This window comes from Pantherophis guttatus, chromosome 11 (genome assembly GCF_059756535.1).
Source record: "Pantherophis guttatus breed Tessera chromosome 11, ASM5975653v1, whole genome shotgun sequence".
Classification (NCBI taxonomy): domain Eukaryota; kingdom Metazoa; phylum Chordata; class Lepidosauria; order Squamata; family Colubridae; genus Pantherophis; species Pantherophis guttatus.
This window is the reverse complement of record NC_142073.1, coordinates 7445436-7467309: the sequence shown is the minus strand read 5'-3', so window position 1 is coordinate 7467309 and position 21874 is coordinate 7445436. Positions and strand designations below refer to the sequence as shown.

Sequence of the window (21874 nt, the reverse complement as noted above, 5' to 3'; positions counted from 1 at the left end):
ACAGGTTACAGAAATTGGCTGGCACAGGTCACAGTTTTAACCATTTCTCCATACCTGATTGCCTCTTAAAATGGGGGTGTAAGTGCTTGGAATAAAGGGAAGAGGGGGAGGGGAGAAGAGGAGGAGGAGGACGAGGAGAAAAAAAGAAGAAGAGGAGGAGAAGGAGAAGGAGAAAGAAAAGAAGAAGGAGGTGAAGAAAGAAGGAAAAGGAAGAGGAGGAGGAGAAAGAAAAGAGAAGGAGAAGGAGATGGAGGGAAAAGGAGGGGAGGAGAAGGAGGAGGAGGAGGAGAAGAAGGTGGAGAAGAAAGGAAAAGGAGGAGGAGGAGGTGGAGGAGAAGAAAGAGAAGGAAAAAGGGAAGGAGGAAAGAAGGAAGAGGAGGAGGATTCCTCTTGCCCAGTTACACGTCACATACTCTGCATTTGTCGCTAACTCTGAGTGGTTTCATCCAGAAAATGTCCCGATTGGGGTTCGCTCTGAGCCCTGGCCCCTCCCCATTCCCCCCTTTATTTCGCATTTAGACTAATCCCTTGCGCAAAATGTTATGCCTATTGAGTGTATTGAAGCTATTCATTATTATTCCTTGTTTCCCTTGGAGGTAAATGAGCTGCCTCCAGGAGTAGATGAAAATGCTGAGCCAGTTCTAAATGGTTGAATAAATGTAATAGGTTTTGTTTCTCTGTGTAGAACAATGATATTCGTTAACTCCTTACAAACGCAAGAGGATTATTTCCCATATTATCGGATCAACATATTGCATGTGTCCTCTGTACCTGAACATTCAGATCTGTAGAATAATATTCCGGCTATAAGAGGGCATACAAAATGTAACTGAAATGGAAAGATAGCATTTGGAGTTGTCCGAATATAGTTTAATTCTGCAGATTACGAGACGAAAGAAGCTCATTTACTGAAGAGGCTTTTGGCCGTATCAAGCTTCTGCAGGTGTTTGGGTTCTTCCTTGAACCGCCTGCCATGTATTATAGATGCTCGTGAAGACAAAATAATCCAGCTCAGGTGAAAAGTGCTTGAGGGTTCCTTAAACATCTGAAGGAACTTTGGGAGAAGAAGGTGCTACGAGTGGAATGAGCAGATTGAAATCCAACCTACCTATGTTTCCCCGAAAATAAGACCGGGTCTTATTTTCCTTTGGGCCACAAAATAAGCACTAGAGATTATTTTCAGGGGGGTGATTATTCTTTTTCCATGTAAAGGAATCCCACTTCTGCTTGCTTGCGGTGGGGCAGGAGGCGGCATGGTGCCCCAGTGCCACCGCAAGTGTTCTGCCCCAGCTACGGACCCCAAAGAATGCAGCACACGCAAAGTCTGCACAAAACTTAATTTACTAAAATAACTCAGTCTTTCTCAAACAAAGGCTGTTAAGAAACTTAACAGCCTACAAGAAACCAAAGATAAAGTAATCACAATCTTACTGTGGTTGGCAGAAAGCCCAGAAGCAATTTACAGAGAATCCAGACACGAAGGAGAATGACCTAAAGTTGTTCCCTGCAAATTGCTTCAGTCGGCGTTCCTCCTTAAATAGGCTAAGGGAGTGGCCAATTAGCCCCAAGCCTTACTCTCGAGGAGAGCTCCTCCTGAGGAGCCACTCCTGCCTTTTGGCAGTTCTATGCGCCCGTGCATCGAGAAGAGGCTCCTCCCCTTCTTCCTCTTCACTTATGGAGCTTCTGGAGGTTCTGAAGGCCCTGCTTCGGGCACCACATCTTCTCCAGCCTCCTCATTGTCTGACTCATTTGCCAGCTGCACAGGCTGCACCACATCAGTCTCCTCGCTGTCGGAATCAGCTACTAGCTGCACAGGCCGCTGACGGGCCACAACAGCGAGGCAGGGGGTGGTGAAGCTGTCTCACATGCCCCACACTGGCTTACCTCAAGCCCCTACAGCCAGGCCACCCATGCCCCAACACCTGCCTTGCCTTGCAGTGGTGGCCCCATTCAACGGGATCCCACGTGGCCATCGGCCCACTTCTTCTGCTTGCTAGCAACCGCAACAGAGCAGGAGGCCGAGCAACGTGCCGATGCCGCAGCTAGGAGGTGAGGCGGGATGGTGAAGCTGTGAGCAAGCAGAAGTGGTCCGAACACCATCACTGTTTGAGACAACCATGACTTGAATGATTGAGAATCCCCATGAACAGATTTCACTCTTTATCTTCCCAGCCCACGGGTCTGCAACCTTAAACACTCAAAAGAGCCATTTGGACCCGTTTCCCACTGAAAAGAAAACACCGGGAGCCACAAAACCCTTCCTGCGCCTGACTATTTCTTGAGCGGCCACAAAACTAGCATCTGTAGTTGAATTAAACGTTTGTTTTCTTCTGAAACTTTTCTTTTCTTGGCTTTATCCATGGTTGGCCTAATGGGGGTTGAAAAGCTCAATAAATCGCGTGCCGGCAGGTGTCGCACATTGGCGGTTGGGACGCATATTTTGAGTGACAGGGAGCCGCAGCAGAGGGGTGAAAGAGCCACATGCGGCTCCAGAGCCGCAGGTTGCTGACCCCTATCCTAGCCCTACAAATCCGAACATTTTGAGCCTGCGATATTAGTACTTGCACATCCCTTAACACGCACAAGGCAGGGCAGTTACAGGATTTTTTTAAAAAAAGCTTTACCCTTGCAATCATCAGTACTGTATTATTAAAATCTCTGTCCTCCTGTAATGTTCCAGGAAAGAAGTGAGAGCATTTGGCGCTCCCAATGAGTAATCCTGATTTTTTTTTTTTCCCCCAAAGCCAAACAATCTAGTCCTGGCAATGACGAAGAAGAGCAAATTCTCCAGGCTGAGCTGGGAGTAAAATTCAGTCAAGTAATTCTTCCTGACCTGCTTGCAGTGGCAACATAATTTTAGAGAATAATACTTCCTCCAATTACATGTCATGCCCAGTAATAATACTAGCAAACTATTATTAGCAACTGAACCATAGGCAAGACAAACAGAATTATCTGAAGGGCTATCCGTGTTCTTTCAGAACCCAAAACTATTAATAGATTTCAGCACTTTGCTGTCTCTCAATTCTATTTCCTTTTCTCTCTCTCTCTCTCTCTTTTTTTTGAAGGTCTCTTTCATACAAAACCTCGTTTTTTGCGTAGAAAGGGCATACCGGGTTCCAGATTTTGGCATGTGGGAAAGAGGAAGCAAATATAACAACGGCAGCACTGAATTGCATTCAAGGTATTTTTTTTTTCATTCCTTTTTTCCCTCCTTCCAATAAGTCCATTCTTATTATTCTCAACCGTTGTGAATGATGATTGGGAATATATTTATTTATTATTCAAACTTCTATACCGCCCTTCTCCTTTCGGACTCAGGGCGGTGAACAGCCAAAATAAAAACATTTATACATAAAGTTACAATTAAAAATAGATTTAAAATAATTAGATAAATTTGGCCCGTGATTTAAAAATTATCAATTTAAAATCCGTATCAAATTTTGAAACCAACCATAAAATCAAGACAGATTGGCTAACTGAAAAAAATAAGTTTTTAGGGCCCGACGAAAAGTCCGGAGGTCGGAGATCACTCGTATCTCTGGGGGTAGATTGTTCCAAAGGGTAGGTGCCACCACAGAGAAGGCTCTCCTCCTGGGGGTCGCCAGCCGGCATTGTCCTACCTTTCTAAGGTAGGTAAATTGAGGACCCAGTTGTGGGGGCAATAAGCTGACTTGTATAAATATACAAAAGAATGAAGGCTATTGCTTAGCACATTGTAAGCCGCCCTGAGTCTCCAGAGAAGACTGAGTGATGTCTAGAAGTTCATGATTCCCACCCATGTGTTGGAAATATTCATTGGTCCTGTAACCATTTTGCTCAAGCTTATTTCCAAGCATCTGTTAAATTATTCTGGGAAAAAAAACATTTTTGACATATCCCATCTGTGTTTTGTTTCTGAAAAGCAACGTCTTTCTACTCCGAGCTTTAGAAAGTCTTTGGCATCGGAGTCTTCTGCTCGTTCTCCTTTGTCCTACGACTCATCCCGCTGATGTGTTGTCTGTCCTTATTAAGATTTCTTTTGCTTGTTCATTTGCCTGCCAGTTTTAATGTAGTCTACATGTGATTTCTTTTTTTTTAAAGGCTGTTTAGCATTGTTCTTGATTCTTCTCACAGAAACATCATTTCCTGAACAAAAGAATTTAAATATGCTAGCAAAGGAAGATTATGGATTTCTGAATGATTCCATCCTGATTAGAATCTGATCTGCTTGTTTTGTTGTTGAAGGCTGTCTCAAAACCTCTTGATCCCATCTGTTTTCATTGATTTCAGTTACTTCATTAGCTTAGGCAGCCAGTTTGGTGTAGTGGTTATAATATCAGGTTAAAAACTGGGAGACCGTGATCTAAGGGTGCTTTTCAAAAGGCAATTGGACTTTCTTGGTCCAAACCGGGAGCATTTCACCCCTGCTTTACAGCCCTCTCTAAGCGGTTTACAGAGTCAGCCTATTGCCCCCAACAATCTGGGTCCTCATTTTACTGACCTCAGAAGAATGGAAGGCTGAGTCAACCTTGAGCCGGTGAGATTTGAACTGCCAAACTGCAACTAGCAATCAGCTGAAGTAGGCTGCAGTGCTGCACTCTAACCACTGCACCACCTTGGCTCTTAAGATAGAAGATCATGTGTTTTAATCCTATTTTAAGCATAAAGCCAGCTGGGAGATCTTGGGCCAATCACTCTATCTCAGTCCTAGGAAGGAAGCAATGGCAAACCACTTCAGAAATCTTACCTAAAAAGTTGCAATGACTTGTACAAACAGCCGCCAGCAGTCAATATTGACTCGAAGGCTGACACAGACATACCAAGAGACTCACATTAGTTTGGGCTTCAAACCATATCCTGTTTGAATTAAGAACTCCACGATTACTTAATGGATCCATATGCATATGTAAGTGCACACACATGCATGAAGAGAGTCTTATTTTAGAGCATGAGTTGGCATTTGAAAGAGATTTGTTCATACATTCAATTCAAATGCGGGAGTGCGCGCTCGCTGTCTTCAAGCGGTGGCACGCTCCGGCCCCCAATGCTCTTCTCGTTCCCCAGGTGGCACAGACCCTCAGGCCCTGGGCCTTCGGCTGATGCTATGCAATGCCAGGTCCGTGGTAAATAAAGCCCCCCTCATTTGTGATCTTGTTCAGGAGGGGGGAGCGGACCTGGTGGGTATTACGGAGACCTGGTTGGGCCAGGAGGGGGGAGTCCCTCTCATAGAGATGTGCCCACCCGGTTTCCGGGCATTTCATCAGCCAAGGTCACAGGGAAGGGGCGGGGGGGTGGCAGTTATCATTAAAGAGGGTCTTAGTCCGAAGGAGGCCACTGTTCCTCAGACGGCCGGATGTGAATCCCTCCTTGTGAAGTGGGGTCATGGGGTGCAGATGGGCCTGCTGGTTACGTACCTGGCTCCCTGCCACGTGGCAGCGGCCTTGCCTGAACTACTCAACGTTATAGCCGCGGTGGCGATTGATACCCCTAGACTTATGGTCATGGGGGACTTCAACCTGCCATCCGTCGGTGAGGCGTCTGAGGTGGCTCAGGAGTTCATGGCTTCCATGACGGCCATGGACCTGACCCAGTTAGTTCATGGCCCTACTCACACGGGGGGAAACACGCTGGACCTGGTTTTTGTCTCTGGTCAGTGGCTGAGTGGTCTCGAGATAGGGGATATAGCGATCGAGCCCTTGTCATGGTCAGATCACTCCCTCCTTCGCTTTGACCTTCGAACCGCCACACCCCGCTGCAGGGAGGCGGAACCGATGAGGTGGTTCCGCCCCAGGCGCCTGATGGACCCGGATAGGTTCCAGACGGAGCTTGGGCCATTTCCTGAGGCTCTGGCACACGGCTCGACTGAAGACCTAGTGGCTATCTGGGATAGGGTGGCCGCTGGAGCTTTGGACCGGGTCGTGCCTTTGCGGCCTCTGACCCGGCGTCGATCTCACCTGGCTCCCTGGTTCACCGAGGAGCTGAGGGAGATGAAACGCCGGAAAAGACGCCTGGAGAGCAGTTGGAGGGCCAGCCGTTCTGAATCTGACCGAACACTGGTAAGGTCTCATATTAAGACCTACCTGGTGGCAATAAAAGCGGCAAAATGTAACTATTTTTCCGCTCTTATTGCGTCATCAGATAATCGCCCGGCCACCCTGTTTAGGGTGACCCGCTCCCTGCTCCACCAGGAAGCGCGGAAGGACCCCTTGGAGGGTAGAGCCGAGGACTTTGTACAATATTTGTATGACAAAATCGCTCAGATTCGGGAAAATTTGGACTCTGACTGGGTAGATTCGGGAGGGAGGATGGAGGCAAGTCTTGAGAATATTATCTGGGAAGAGTTTGATTCTGTGACTCTGGAAAACGTGGACAAGATACTGGGCAGACTAAGCGCGGCCACATGTTTATTGGACCCGTGTCCCTCCTGGCTGGTGCTGGCCTCTCGGGAGGTTACACGAGGCTGGCTCCAGGGGATTATAAATGCTTCCTTGAGAGAGGGTGTCTTCCCTGCTGCCTTGAAGGAGGCGGTGGTGAGGCCTCTCCTCAAGAAGCCTTCTCTGGACCCAGCAGTGTTGGCTAATTACCGTCCAGTCTCCAACCTTCGCTTCATTGCGAAGGTTGTTGAGAGTGTGGTAGCGCGACAGCTTCCTCAGTACTTGGATGAATCGGCTTATCTAGATCCGTTCCAGTCGGGCTTCAGGCCTGGATTCAGCACGGAAACGGCATTGGTCGCATTGGTAGATGATCTCTGGAGGGCCCGGGACAGGGGTTGCTCCTCTATCCTGGTCCTATTAGACCTCTCAGCAGCTTTTGATACCATCGACCATGGTATCATGCTGCACCGGTTGGAGGAGTTAGGGGTGGGAGGCACCGTGTTGCGGTGGTTCTCCTCCTTTCTATCTGATCGGTCGCAGTCTGTGTTGACAGGGGGGCAGAGGTCGACCCCGAGGCCCCTTATATGTGGGGTGCCACAGGGGTCGGTTCTCTCACCCCTTCTGTTCAACATTTATGTGAAGCCGCTGGGTGAGATCATCCGTGGTTTTGGGGTGAAGTATCATCAGTATGCTGATGATACTCAGCTATACATCTCCACCCCGGACCACCCCAATGATGCCCTTAAAGTGATGTCCCAGTGCCTGGAGGCTGTACGGATCTGGATGGGGAGGAACAGACTCAGGCTCAACCCATCCAAGACCGAGTGGCTGTGGTTTCCGACATCCCGATATAGTCAATTGGTGCCATCACTGACTATTGGGGATGAGTCATTGCCCCCCACGGAGAGGGTTCGCAACTTAGGCGTCCTCTTGGACTCACGGCTGTCTTTAGAAGAACACTTGACAGCTGTGGCCGGGAGGTCTTTTTATCAGGTTCGCCTGATTCGCCAGTTGCGTCCCTTTCTGGATCGGGACTCGTTAAAAACGGTCACTCATGCCCTCGTCACTTCACGCCTGGACTACTGTAATGCTCTCTACATGGGGCTCCCCTTGAAGAGCACCCGGAGGCTCCAGCTGGTCCAGAATGCGGCCGCGCGGGTAGTTATGGGAGCAGCATGGCGCTCCCATGTGGCTCCCCTCCTGCGCGAGCTGCACTGGCTCCCTGTGGTCTTCCGGGTGCGCTTCAAGGTCTTAGTTACCACCTTTAGAGCACTCCATGGCTTAGGACCGGGGTACTTACGAGACCGCCTTCTGCCACCAATAGCCTCTCACCGCCCAGTACGCTCCCATAGAGAGGGGCTTCTCAGGGTGCCGTCAGCCAAACAATGTCGACTGGCGGCCCCCAGGGGGAGAGCCTTTTCTGTGGGGGCACCCACCATCTGGAACGAGCTCCCCCCAGAGATACAGAAGATTCCGGATCTGCGCACTTTCCGCCGTGCCCTCAAAACATTCCTGTTTCAGCAGGCCGGCCTGGCCTAACTTTCCCTTTATATTGCTTTTTGATTTTATTTTAAACTGGGATGTCTTGAATTATCTAGGACCAGAATGTTTAGTATATTTTAATTGGTTTTTTATTATTAACATTTGTATTACATGTATTTTTATCGTTCGCTGTTCACCGCCCTGAGTCCCTTAGGAATAGGGCGGTATATAAATTTAATAAATAAAATAATAATAAATAAATAAATTGTACAGTCCTTCTAAACTTAGGCACCTTAGACTGAATCCTTGAGCTTGGATCTGTCTTAAATTAAACCTTGGGGCTTGCAACTAAAGATTGCCCATAAGACAGTGAACAGCAATTTAGGAGCAGAGTGCCTTATCTCTTATCTCTCTTTCTTAAGCAATCATCAATCAGAAGCCCAACATTTAACAGCTGCTTAATCACAAAGCTTGGGAAAAGCTGTTCAGTATTTTCCAGAGATGCTAGCTTGTAGCTTGCAGTATCAATTGACACCATCAAACCCAAGTAACACGTTCTTAATCCACTTGTTTTAATCTTTATCCCCTATGTGGGCAAAAGAAGTTGCTCTTTTCAATTTTTTTTTTAAAAAACTTTTTGGGTGACTCTACTGATCTCTAAAGCTAAAGGAATGAAATCAGTAAGCTGATCTCATTTTTGAAAAAGCCATTCCTTTGTTTCACATAGGCACATATCTGTTAATTAGATGATTGAAGTCCCAAAGGTGCTTTTTTTCAAAAGGCAACTGGACTTTCTGGTTTTTCTTTGAAGATGTTTCGCTTCTCAAGCAAGAAGCTTCTTCAGCTTCTTGGCAAAACGTCTTCAAAGAAAAACCGGAAAGTCCAGTTGCCTCTTGAAAATGCACCTTTGGTACAACTGAGAACTGGATGACTGAGAATCTCCATAGACCTTTAGATAATTGAACTGACGGCTGAATCGTGCCTTATTATTGCATACTTATATCAGTATCAAAGAAGAAATATTGGGTTTCCATTATATGCTCGTCTCTTATTTAGATTTGACCAGGAAAGGTTTTGTTTTACTTTAAAAAACAACAACACCTGGATCCATCTATGATTGATTTCATTTGAAAGGTTTGGATTTTCCTCTTTATAGGGTCACTTATACTATTGATGTTTGGTGGATTTTAATTAGGGGCACATTAGTTTGTACGGTGGATTAACCAGCGTTGCTGCAACAGACTTAATCCAGTGAAAGTCACCTTCCTTTGCTGACGAAATAAAATCTGATAAATAATTGGTGGCGTCCAATTTTGTATATTTCAAAGCACAAAGTGTTAATTAGAATGAGTCAAAAATTTGTTGAGTTGAAAAAAAAAATAGGAGAAATTAAAAAAGAACAACCCCATTTGTGTAGATTCACATAAGGAAGGCCCGCAGGAAGACTTCGAGAAGTGCCGGAAAGTTGCAATCATAGGTGTCCTTCTTGAGTTTAATGGAGGGGGGAAGATTCCATTAGCGAAGCAGTGCACTAAGCAATCCAGCTTCTATTAGCATGTCATCCGTCATTCACGAAGAGAATAGTTTCTAATCAGCAGAAAATGAGGAAAAAATATGTGTGATTTCATCAGCCTTTGACGGCAGCTGTTGAGAACAAAGTTTGGTAGGCAACCTAATCATCTTTCTCTTGTTGAACCAATTAGTAAACTACATGGTGTGTCGTCCCCCCACTCTTGTGTATTACTTCAGAAAAGTGTGGAAAGCTCTCAGTGTGAAGGTTGAAATAATAAAAAAAAAAATCAATGTTTCCTAGTAAGCTAATGAAAACAAGCTAATGAAAACATTCCAGTGGAAGCTATGTTTTGGAGAGCTAGTAGATGTGAAGATATTGGACTGACTTTGAAGTAGATGCAGATTCAAGTCCAGTCTTAGATCCAGAAACTCCTTTTTCACCCCATTGTTTTAAGATTTGTGCTTAAAAGAAAAAAAAAATATAGGAACCCTTTTATGGTTGATTCATGAATAAATAATAGATAGCTTCAGAGTAAATGCACCTGTCCATTTATGAATTCTTCTTCAGTATTTTATTTCACATAAAACAGCGACTCGGTTCATAATAAGTATTTTTTTTTCAAGTAGCCTTGGTAGTACAGGGGTTTAAGGCACCCTGTTATTAAGCTGGTTATTAAGACCAGCTGCCTGCAATTACTGCAGGGTTCGAATCTCGCCAAGGCTCAAGGTTGACTCAGCCTTCCATCCTTTCTAAGATAGGTAAATTGAGGACCCAGTTGTGGGGGCAATAAACTGACTTTGTATAAATATACAAAAGGATGAAGGCTATTGCTGAGCACATTGTAAGCCGCCCTGAGTCTTCGGAGAAGGGCGGCATATAAATCAAATTAAAAAAAAAAAGTACAGATTAATAGTCTTGGTCAGGGATCGGCAACCTTAAACACTCAAAGAGCCACAAAGGTCCTAACTGGAAGCTCACTGTTAAATTTTGGAGCTGACCGGAAGTCCGGTTTCCCCACCATAGAGTCTCCTCCTAGCATGGAGTCCTTTTTCCTCTACCTGTCTTAACCGAAAGCCCTATCAATTGTGGAGCCAACTGGCGACAGGGAGCCGCAGCAGAAGGATGAAAGAGCCACGGATTGCCAATCCCTGATCTTGGTTAATCTCTTTGTGGTGCTGTCCAAGGTGCTGATCGTTCATAGATGACTATGGCCTGAGTTTGCTTATTTCTACAGTATTATTAAAAAGCATTCAAAATAAAAGACAATTTACTTTAGGCCCTTAGCCAGATTAGAAGAGTAACCATGTACACCAACGGTCCCATAAAGTAATGAAAATAAATAAATAAATCGTCAGCTTCTTTTCATCACCCCCCACAAAAGTGATGCCAGCTATTGTCACAGCAAGACCTATAAACCTACAGTTCCAGATGTTCAAATCCAAGGTCCTTTCAAAAAAAAAAACACGTAATTTTTTTATGGATTCACTGGTGACCTTTAAATACAAATTGCTGAAAACCAATAAAATAAACCGACTGTATCATCACTTTGTCCTAAGATTTTTTTTTAAACTGTCAGCAAGAAATTATCTGATGTATAAGCTAGCCTTTAGGGAGCAGAATTTTTATTTCCAGAGTTGTAAGCATAACAAACATTTTTTCCCCTCTCTCTCTGTCTCTTTCCTTTCTTCCTCAGTTCTGTCGGGTTGGCAAAAGCTGCTCTAGAAGCAATTAACGGATTCAACCTCTTCGGCAATCAGGTACAATAGTAGGACTATTTAAGGATTTGTTCCTCCTTCATTTTTAATTAACTGCTTGTTCTGTAGTAAATTGCTTTCACTGCACATCAAAGGGTGTCTAATATCCACATGATAAAATATTTCCAGTCTGCAAGCTTCTTAGTTTTCCCCAGTTATTATTTTCTCAGTTAACAGTTATAGCGCTGTAGCTGTCACATATTTTCCTCTGGTCATTTTGATCCATGTTAAATTAGGCCAGACGGTTTTACAAATATTTCCTTGGCTCTTTCCTGCCTCCCCCCCCCCGCACAGTTTTCTCATACATGGGACCATCCCTTGTTTTTAATCAGCCCCGTCTACTTTGCCCTCTGATAATCGAATACATTAACCGGTCCACTTCCTCTGTCGTTTTTTTTCTTATGTTTATACAAAACATGGTCTAGTTCTGCCTTGTTCAATGATGATGATGATGATGATGATGATGATGGTAGTGGTGATTGGTTGTGATCCTTCTCCTCCTCTTTCTCCCCGATTCCATCTCCCTTCCTTTCTTCTCCTTCTCCTTCTCCTTCTTCTCCTCCTCCTCCTTCTCCTCTTTTTCCCCGATTCCATCTCCCTTCCTTCCTCCTTCTCCTCCTCCACCTCCTCTTTCTCCCCGATTCCATCTCCCTTCCTTCCTCCTTCTCCTTCTCCTTCTCCTTCTCCTTGTCTTTCTCCCTGATTCCATCTCCCTTCCTTCCTCCTTCTCCTCCTCCTTCTCCTCCTCCTTCTCCTCTTTCTCCTCGATTCCATCTCCCTTCCTTCCTCCTTCTCCTTCTCCTCCTCCTTCTCCTCCCTCCTCTTTCTCCCCAATTCCATCTCCCTTCCTTTCTTCTCCTTCTCCTTCTCCTTCTCCTCTTTCTCCCCGATTCCATCTCCCTCCCTTCCTTCTCCTTCTCCTTCTCCTTCTTCTCCTCCTTCTCCTCTTTCTCCCCGATTCCATCTCCCTTCCTTCCTCCTTCTCCTTCTCCTCCTCCTTCTCCTCCCTCCTCTTTCTCCCCGATTCCATCTCCCTTCCTTTCTTCTCCTTCTCCTCCTCCTCTTTCTCCCCGATTCCATCTCCCTCCCTTCCTTCTCCTTCTCCTCCTTCTCCTCTTTCTCCCCAATTCCATCTCCCTTCCTTCCTCCTTCTCCTTCTCCTTCTCCTTCTCCTCCTGGAACTCAGGGTGGTGCACACAGCATTTTCTTTTTAAATATTATCAGAAGAACAGCTTTCTGAGATAAGCCAGGGCATGAAGTGGTAACTGGTTCAAAGTCCTTTCTGCCAGTTCCATTCCCTCTTCACCCTTGGAGCTCTCAGGTTGCCTTGATGCTGACCTTTACTCCCACGCCGCTCCTCTTCCTCTGATTCGGCTGCTGAAGGGGCCAGGGATCAACAGGCCACAACACTTGAATATATTCATCAAAGGAAGAGCCTTTGCAGCAGGATTAATCAGCAATCTTCCCCCCCCACACACACACACAAATGAAGGCAAATATGCGTGTCCCAAGATAAAGTTGCAGAGATCCAATCTGGGTTGATCCCCGAGACCAGAGGTATTTGTCTTCCGAGCTTTCGGGTTCGTGCTGGAGCCCATCCTCAGGGAACTTCTCTCTAGCAGAGTGTAGAATATCACACTTCGCTATAGAGCAGTGATGGCTAACCTTTTCGGCACCGAGTGCCGAAAAAGTCACGCGGAAATGTCGCACGCGGAAATGCGCGTTCATTGGGGCTGTGCTCTGGAAAAGCCAAACTTCTGGTTTCTGGCACTCATGCGTGTCTGACAATCAGCTGGCCAGCATGCATGCACGCACTGGTTTTCGGCACTGTTGTGCGTGTGAAGGACAGCTGATCTTTGCGCATGCATGCACGCCAGAAACCCAGAAGACAAAGAGGCAACGCCACCCATGCCGGGCGACATGGCTTCACTTGCCACTTTGGGCATTCATGCCATAGGTTCGCCATCACGGTTATAGAGTGATGGGCTCCAGCACGATTCCAAAATGGGTATAAGATGGGCTCCAACACAAGTCCGAAAGCTCAGAAGACAAAACCTCCGGTCCCGGTGACTGACCCAGATTAGATCCTGCAAATCTTTATTTTCTCAGATTGCAGTTAGTGCAGGCAAACTGCATTCAGTCCCGGCAAAGATCGGGGAGACAGATGGAACGCGAAATAGTTGTAGCCTTGCCTTCTCTGTTTCTGAACATCCATCTCTTTTATTCCATTCCTCTTCCTTCTCTTCTCCCACCGCCATCCTGCTGTTTAGGCTGCCAGGAATGAATCACCCTGCCAGACGTTAGAACTAAGAGAGAGCTTTGAAACATAGCTGTGGGCCGCAGGCAGTCCTGAGGACACAAACTTCTTTTACAGCAAGTCAGATAAGCTTCTTACCTGTAGACCGAGCAAATATTGTGAAGCCCAGATCACAATTTCTTAAACCTCATTGTCCTTTGCCTATTGAAAGAGAGAGAGGAAGATGCTAATGTACAAAAGTATGACGGCTATTGCTTAACGCATTGTAAGCCGCTCTGAGTCTCCGGAGAAGGGTGGCACATAAATCGAACCAATAAATAAATAAATAAATAAATGTAGGCAGACCAAGTAGGGAACCATGCTGGATCAGGATACGAAATAGGAACATAATTGAGTATCTTACCCCATGTACAGGCAGTCCTCAACTTAGGACCACAATTGAGCCCCAGATTCTTTATTTTTTAAAATATTTTTTTTACAAACATATCAAATCGGTGCATGAACAGTGTGGCACCTGAGTATCATACATTCTAATACAAATAAAACTAGTAAAATTAATCATAGTTATTCCATTCAATCAACTTATATATTTCTAATAATGATACACAATTATAATAAGTTGCAATCTGCCATTATTCAATTATTCCATGCTTTCTCTTATTGTTACTTTTATTTTATTATATAAAGGTGTCTACACTAACATTCCCCCTTCTCTTATTTCCATCGCTTATTCTAACTTTTAACCATGTCAACTTTCACTGAAAAACATTTTCTTTCTATCCTACCTAACTTCTAGTCGTGTCACCCACCTAAAAGAGAGAGAGAGAGAGAGAAAGGAAAAGCAAATCAGAACAACAACAAAATTGAGCCCCAGATTTTTGTTGCTAAGAGAGACATTGGTTAAGTGAATTTTGCCCCATTTTACAACCTTTCATGGCCTAGTTGTTAAGTGAAGCACTGCAGGTGTTAAGTTAGTAGCAATAGCACTTAGATTTATATACCAGTTCATAGTGTTTTACAGCCCTCTCTAAGTGGACCTGTTCACACTTACGACCTTTGTAGCATCCCCATGATCATGTGATCAAAATTCAGACGCTTAGTAACCGGTTCATACTTTGGACCGTCAGTTCAGTGGTGAAATCCAAATTTTTTTACTACTGGTTCTGTGGGCGTGGCTTGGTGGGCATGGTGTGACTTGGTGGGCATGGCAGGGGAAGGCTATTGTAAAATCTCCATTCCCACTGCACTCCAGGGGAAGGATACTGCAAAATCCCCATTCCCTCCCCACTCCTGGGGGAAGGATATTGCAAAATCTCCATTCCCACCCCACTCCAGGGGAAGGATTCTGCAAAATCCCCATTCCCACCCCACTCCTGGGGGAAGGATATTGCAAAATCTTCATTCCCACCCCACTCTGCGGACAGCCAGAGGTGGTATTTGCCGGTTCTCTGAACTACTCAAAATTTCCACTTCCGGTTCTCTGAACTGCTCAAAATTTCCGCTACGGGTTCTCCAGAACCTGCTGGATTTCACCCCTAGCTCAGTTGTGGTCCTTAGTCAAGGACTCCTTGTATGCTGCTCAAGAAGAGGCAGAGGCTTTGAGTCAAAAGTCTGCTGTGACAGTAACAGCCCTACTTTTAAACTGTTTTTAAATTTTATGGGTATATGTTGTTTTAGTATGGCTGTACACCGCCCTGAGTCCTTCGAGAGAAGGGCGGTATTAAAATTTAAATAAATAAATAATAAATAAATAAATAAATAAATAAATACTTGGTGATTTGATACCAATGCCAGCCTTGTTTGTCAAAAAGTCTCTTGCCTTATGCCTATCTTCTTTTTCTCTGATTTTAAGTGAGGCAATTTCCTAGTCAGAGCGAAAGAGACACTTTTCAGGGATGGCAGGAAGCCTCCTTATGATAAAAAAATCTGCTTTGTAGATGTGCCTCTTGATTTCCAAGGTCTGTGTGCACAAGAAGAATTTAGTTTCCCTCAGGAGTCAATATGTTTTCTGCTTTTCTTGATCTATTTTAAAGTAAGCCAGCTTTTTCAATGCTGCTTCTCCCAGGGCTCCTAGATGCTCCTGGAATCTACTTAGCGTTGCCTTGGCAACTGATGCAGCCTACCATCCCAGGACAACTTTTCCAGTTGTTGCGGTTGCTCCAGCAACTGATCTGGGGGAGAACGGTGGGATTGAGGCTGAGGCTCAGCTGGAGGTCACCGAGCATTCTCTCAGTTGTAGCCTTCTTCAGGCTAACACAATTAAAAGCTCTATTCAACAGTGTACATTTCATACCCTGTTTCCCCAAAAATCAGACCTAACTGGAAAATAAGTCCTAGCATGATTTTTCAGGATGCCCTACCCCACAAAATAAGCCCCAGTTAAGATTGCCAGCCCGATGAGCACATTTAGTACCGTATTTCCCCCCAAATAAGACCTAACCAGAAAATAAGCCCTAATGCGTCTTTTGGAGCAAACATTAAAAAAACACCCGGTCTTATTTTCAGGGAAACATGGTATATGTGTTAAACTAACATATCCATTGTATTTGTCATTTTTTTTAAAGTACTTGGGTGGGGAGCACTAATAAGAAATGTACTAAAGTAAGATCCCTGAAAAAGAGGGAGGAACGGTTGATGTTTGCAGGCCCTTGGGCAGGGGTGAAATCCAGCAGGTTCTGACAAGTTCTGGAGAACCAGTAGTGGAAATTTTGAGTAGTTAGGAGAACTGGTAAATGCCACCTCTGGCTGGCCCCAGAGTGGGGAGGGAATGGGGATTTTGCAGTATTCTTCCCCTGGAGTGGGGAGGGAATGGGGATTTTGCAATATCCTTCCACTGCCATGCCCACCAAGCCACACCCACCAAGCCACGCCCACAGAACAATGAGTTTCCATCAAGAGGTAAAGAATCCAAAAAAATTTGGATTTCACCACTGCCCTTAGGATGTTGAATGTCTATCCAAAGATCAGGAGATCTTCCAGAGATCTTGAAGGAAGAACCTCTTTTTACCTCTTGATGGAAACTCATTGTCTATGAACAGGCCCACTGGGATCCTAACGTTTGTCCACGTGTTGTTTAATCTTATGTTTAGATCTGAATTAATTGGCCAATACTCTCTCTCTCTATTATAAATTCTCTTTACCACAAAGTGAATTGCTGCAAAATGCATACTTAGATATGCAGGGTAGTTTTTCTTCATATTCCCATTGATCAAACGCTTGAAAATATCTAATTGAATAAAGACCCGTTTGAGAGCAATTTGCTTGCGTTAAGGAGCAGGGTAGCTTAATTGCACATCTTACAGAAACTATCTGAGATTGTTAGCCTCTGCCTGGCTTTGAAAACTGCAATATGTTTTTTTTTTTTAATTTTCTTTTGAGTACACAGGATATTACACAAGTTTAAGGGAGGACTCATGACTTTCTTTGTCCTCCCCCCCCCCCAAAAAAAATCAGTAACAGTCAATTCTTAGGGATAATCAGAATTGCTAAAACTAAGATTGTCACGTAATACATAGAAAAATAGTACAGTAGTAATCCGATACAGGTAGATCTGGATGAGCTTCTGAAGGAAGGAAAGATCAAAGAGTCTTCAAGCAATAATTGGGAATAAGTTATATGTCACAGTGGCTATTTGCAACCTTCCTCTATTTTTCCACCACTATCTACCATGTTTCTCCGAAAATAAATCCCTGTCTTATATTTTTTTTGAGCACTGAAATAAGCACTTGGCCTTATTTTTGGGGAGGTCTTATTATTTTGGGGTGCATGGAACAAGCTGGGGCTCCTCTTGCCGTCTTACCTGATTTCCAGCTCTGCATTTAAATATTTTCGGGGAGGGCTTATTTTCGGGGGGGGGGGCTTATTTTAGTGCATGCACTCAAAAGCCCGATTGGGCTTATTATCAGGGGATGTCTTATTTTGGGGGGAAAAGGGTGTATGTATGTATGTATGTATGTATGTATGTATGTATTTGCCACATAGTTTTTTAATGAGTGAGAGAAATGGATTAGGGTATTCCTGGTACTCATATCCTGTTTAGCGTTAATTTTCTGCTCCATCCGCAGGGTTGTTCCTGGTCTGTCATCTTTGTGGATCTTGACGCTCATAATCGGAACCGGCAAACCCTTTGCTCATTACTTCCTCGTGAATCACGATCTCACGTAAGCAAAATGTTAATGTATAACATAGAGCCGTGATGGCAAACCTATGGCACATGTGGCACATGGAGCCATATCTGTGGGCACGCGAGCGTTGCCCTAGCTCAGCTCCAGTGCACATGTGCGCACCATTCAGCTGGTTTTCAGGGCTTCTGTCCCACCGGGGGCAGAGGGCCTCCAGGGGGGTGGGAAAGACCGTTTTTGCCCTCCCCAGGTTCCAGAGGCTTTCTTGGAGCCTGGGGAGGGCGAAAAATGGGCCTACCTGGCCCACCGTGCCAAACGTGGGGAGGGGGGGATCATGTGTGCATGTGCGGGGTGCATTGAATTATGGGTGTGGGCACGTGCACGTATGACCCCCACCCCCCATGCTCCCCCCATTTTTGGCACGCGACAGCAAAAAGGTTAGCCATCACTGTCATAGAGGGAGTTCATGGGGATACATTTTACTATCCATTTTAACAATGGTTACTATTGGTTCTGTGGGTGTGGCTTGGTGGGCGTTGCATGGCTTAGTGGGCGTGGTTTGGTGGGCATGGCAGGGGAAGGATACTGTAAAATCTCCATTCCCATCCCACTCCAGGGGAAGGTTACTGCAAAATCCCCATTTCCTCTCGATCAGCTGGGACTGAGGAGGCAGAGAATAGATGGGGGCGGGGCCAGTCAGAGGTGGTATTTACCGGTTCTCCAAACTACTCAAAATTTCCGCTACCGGTTCTCCAGAACTGGTCAGAACCTGCTGAATACCACCTCTGCATTTTAATAAGGTTTGTCGTTAGACAGGATTAGAATCCAGATCTTTTTCAGAAAAAACTGTAAAAGAGTTCTTCCTTATGGCAGACTCGTCTTTTATGTTATAAGAGGGAAAATAACGTTTTTTAAAAGTTTTCCGACTGTAACCATTTGTTATTAAGCAATAAATAGGTGGATCTGTCCGACTTCCAGAATTTCTGATGCATTTGCAATAGAACTTCAGGTTGGAACGTATCACCATCCCGAGTGCATGAAAAAGCCACGTTTCCCCCCCCCATTTATTTCTCCTCATTGTGCATTCAATTTCCATTTCAATTTTTAAAATTCGGGAACGCTTCTAGGTTAGAAATACGTAGTTAGTTATTTTGGGGGCTAATAATTATACTTGGATTTGGGGATGATATTTTATAACGGGTTAAGGCTTGCCGAAAGCCATTTCTGCATTAGATACTTCTCATTAGCATAACAATACATTCCATTTCATTATCTTAAAATGGGCAGGCTTGGCATGATGCTTTGGACAATTCCAGCAAACTATTCTCACTGCTGCCTCAAGGAAAAATACTTCACTTTCAGATAGGTTTAAAGATTGGGACTATCCTCATATGGGTCAAAATCTAATTCATTTAATCTCACAATTCCTTTAATTTTATTGCACCCATAAATATTTTTTCTGGAACCAACAAACGGATGAAATTTAATCTCTGTATTGTCTCCTCTGTTTTAAGAACTTTTTTATCTTTTCCAGGGATTTGAATAGTCATTTAATTTTGTAAGCTTACTAGGGTTTTTTTTTTTTTTTTTTTGCAGTACATAATAAAAAATAGCATCATCCTGTTCCTTTCTGGAATAACCAACAAATATGTAAAGCATAAAAAGTACATTAAGTGATGAACAAAAAAAAAGAAAAGAAAAGAAAAATTCAAAAGCAAGAGATGAGAGAGAAAAACCGAAGACTGCTTTTACTAATAACATAATCAGTTTTTGTTTGCAAACTTGCATTGCAAAATTTCCCTTAGAGAGATTGCTGATAATATAAAAATACAACAAAACTCCCAACCCTTGATTGTGTATTCAGAAAAATCTCTTCACCCTGTCAGTGACTGACTAAACATTGCTTTGTTTTATTATCATATTTTAATATTTTAGAGCTCTATTCACTGTAAACATTCCAATGTATGTATATGCTTCTTTCTTTAAACCCTTGTGGTTTCAATTTTGATGTCTCTGCAGTTGTTGCATACATAAAGCAAAGAAAGTTGGTTTCATTGGGTATGGAATGGATCTCCATCTTGCATGTATATAGACTTCAGAGAACAACAAAGCACCTTGTGTTGTTTCTCTGAAGTCTATAATTCCTTCCTTCCTTCCTTCCTTCCTTCCTTCCTTCCTTCCTTCCTTCCTTCCTTCCTCCCTCCCTCCCTAACTCCCTCCCTCCCTCCCTCCATTTTAGATGCTGCCCATGTCACCTGATGACTACTCTAGGCAGTTTAAATTTTAAAAACATACAAATATATCAATTAAAGATACCTATTAAAAATAATAAAAACATTAAGACATCAAAGCAATAATCAGTTGCCTTTTGAAAAAAAAATAACGCCTTTGGGACCTGGATGACTGAGAATCTCCATAGAAATTACTCAGAGTGCTTGGTTTGGAGTTACTATGTGTGACCTCTTGAATGTGTAGATACCATATAGAGGTATTGAATTGAGAATGTTCATCCGTTATTTAAGTACATTTTTTCTTTCGTTATACTAGAACACCGATGCTGCCCTCCTACCTTGCATTGGCTATCCTGCTTTTGCTGTGGACGATGAAGCTTTGTACAGTCAAACAATTGATAAAATAGTTAGGAAACTCAAAGGAAAATATGGATTTAAGCGTTTTTTGAGAGATGGCTACAGAACCGCATTGGAGGACAAAAACCGACAGTACTATAAACCGGCAGAAATTAAGGTAATGATTTTGTTCCTATGATATGGGAAAGAATGAATGTGCGTTCATAAATGCCAGTGTACAAAATTTATGGGTTTTTTTAAAAAATCTGTTTATTACAATGACTAGGCAAAGAAGTTCCAGGTTTGCCCACTTTAAGTAATTTTTACAGTGCCAATTAGCTTGGTTCTGAACGTTGGATGTTAATATTTGCAGTTTACTGACATGGCTGTTTTAACTCCTGGGTGCAAATTTAGCGATGCTTTTTATATCATCTGTTTTCAAGCTGCTAGAGAAGGACAACTCTTCAGCACTCTTGTAGCTGAATTAACAACAACAACAACAACAAAAGATTAATGTTGAGTTATTGTTGATATAATCATAGTTCTTCCTTTCTGAAAATTCAAGGTATACCTCCCTTACACACCCATTGACCTGAATTTCCAGAAAGACCTAGGATGGAGATAAACTTTGAGACACTGGAATACCATTGATCCATTAGTTAGTAACAAGGGACTGGATTGCCAGTGGCCAAGCTCAACTCATAACTATTTTATACACCTAGAAGTGACAATATGTATTCCTTTCACTCATTTTCAATCAGTCACTGATACCGTATTTCCCCGAAAATAAGACCTGTCTTATATTTTTTTTTGAACCCTAAAATAAGCGTTTGGCCTTATTTTGGGGGAGGTCTTATTATTTTGGGGCATGTGGAGGAAACCAGAGGAAATGGTGCGGACCAGCTGCACGTGCATTTAAATATTTTTTGGGAGGGTTTATTTTCAAGGGGGGTTATTTTAACGCATGTGCTAAAAAGCCCAATTGCGCTTATTATCAGGGGATGTCTTATTTTCGGGGAAACAAGGCACAAAGGGATAAGGAGTGTATCATTTGTATTCTGCCCATGTGATGAAGAATTTCCTGAACCATGTACCCTATTCCAAAATGCAACCTACCTGTATGGAGACAGAAAGTCAGAGGGCAGGACACGCGGGTCTATGGCCAACTCACCACAGTTTAACTCACCACAGGACAACTTGCATGGCCAACTTGCCATAGGACAAAAGGCACACGAATATCAAGAAATTGGTGGAATAGAATCATTACAGTAGGGATGCAAAAGGAGGGACAAAATGAAAAGCGAATGACAAAAATCGAAGCAATTTTAAAATTATTTTAAATAATTGAATTGTTGAATTGTCCTGTAGCAAGTTGGCCACAGCGAATTGTCCCCTGGTGAGTTGGCGGAAGCGAGTTGGCCATGATGAGTTGGCCAATGGCAAGTTGTCCCATTCTGTGGACAAGTAGCACAGAATGCATTTCATCCCTTAGAGATTCAGCTTCAACATGACTTAGGCTCTGTCAAATCTACGGAGAGAAGATTGAGTTTTAGATGCTCTTCTCGTATTCTTTGGACATTCTTCTCCATGTTCTCCTGACGTTGTTGCATGTTTTGACAGAACCCAAAGAAAATGTTCATTGCTTTGATGTATCAAGCGGAGTGGGAAGAAGCTAAACAAATCATACAAGCTATTAACTTTGGCACTTCCTTGCCATCTATTTTAGTGACGGAGACTTGCTTGCAGTTTGGATGTGTAATACTTAATATATTGCATCAGCCCGTTTCTTCCTGATAGATTTGTTTAAAGGTGACTCTGTTTGCA

General features: G+C 43.8%; 1 protein-coding gene across 4 annotated transcripts in view; it reads left to right on the top strand.

Moving 5' to 3' along the window:
* The window catches only part of PHKB (phosphorylase kinase regulatory subunit beta), a 117334-nt gene that overhangs the window by 37049 nt on the left and 58411 nt on the right, over nt 1–21874 (top strand). For all 4 annotated transcript variants that reach the window (XM_034426455.3, XM_087877294.1, XM_034426453.3 and 1 more), the window contains 4 exons: nt 3069–3184; nt 11045–11108; nt 17427–17522; nt 20031–20228. In XM_034426455.3, coding sequence (XP_034282346.2) covers nt 3069–3184; nt 11045–11108; nt 17427–17522; nt 20031–20228 — 474 coding nt within the window. The remainder of the gene's footprint in view (nt 1–3068; nt 3185–11044; nt 11109–17426; nt 17523–20030; nt 20229–21874) is intronic.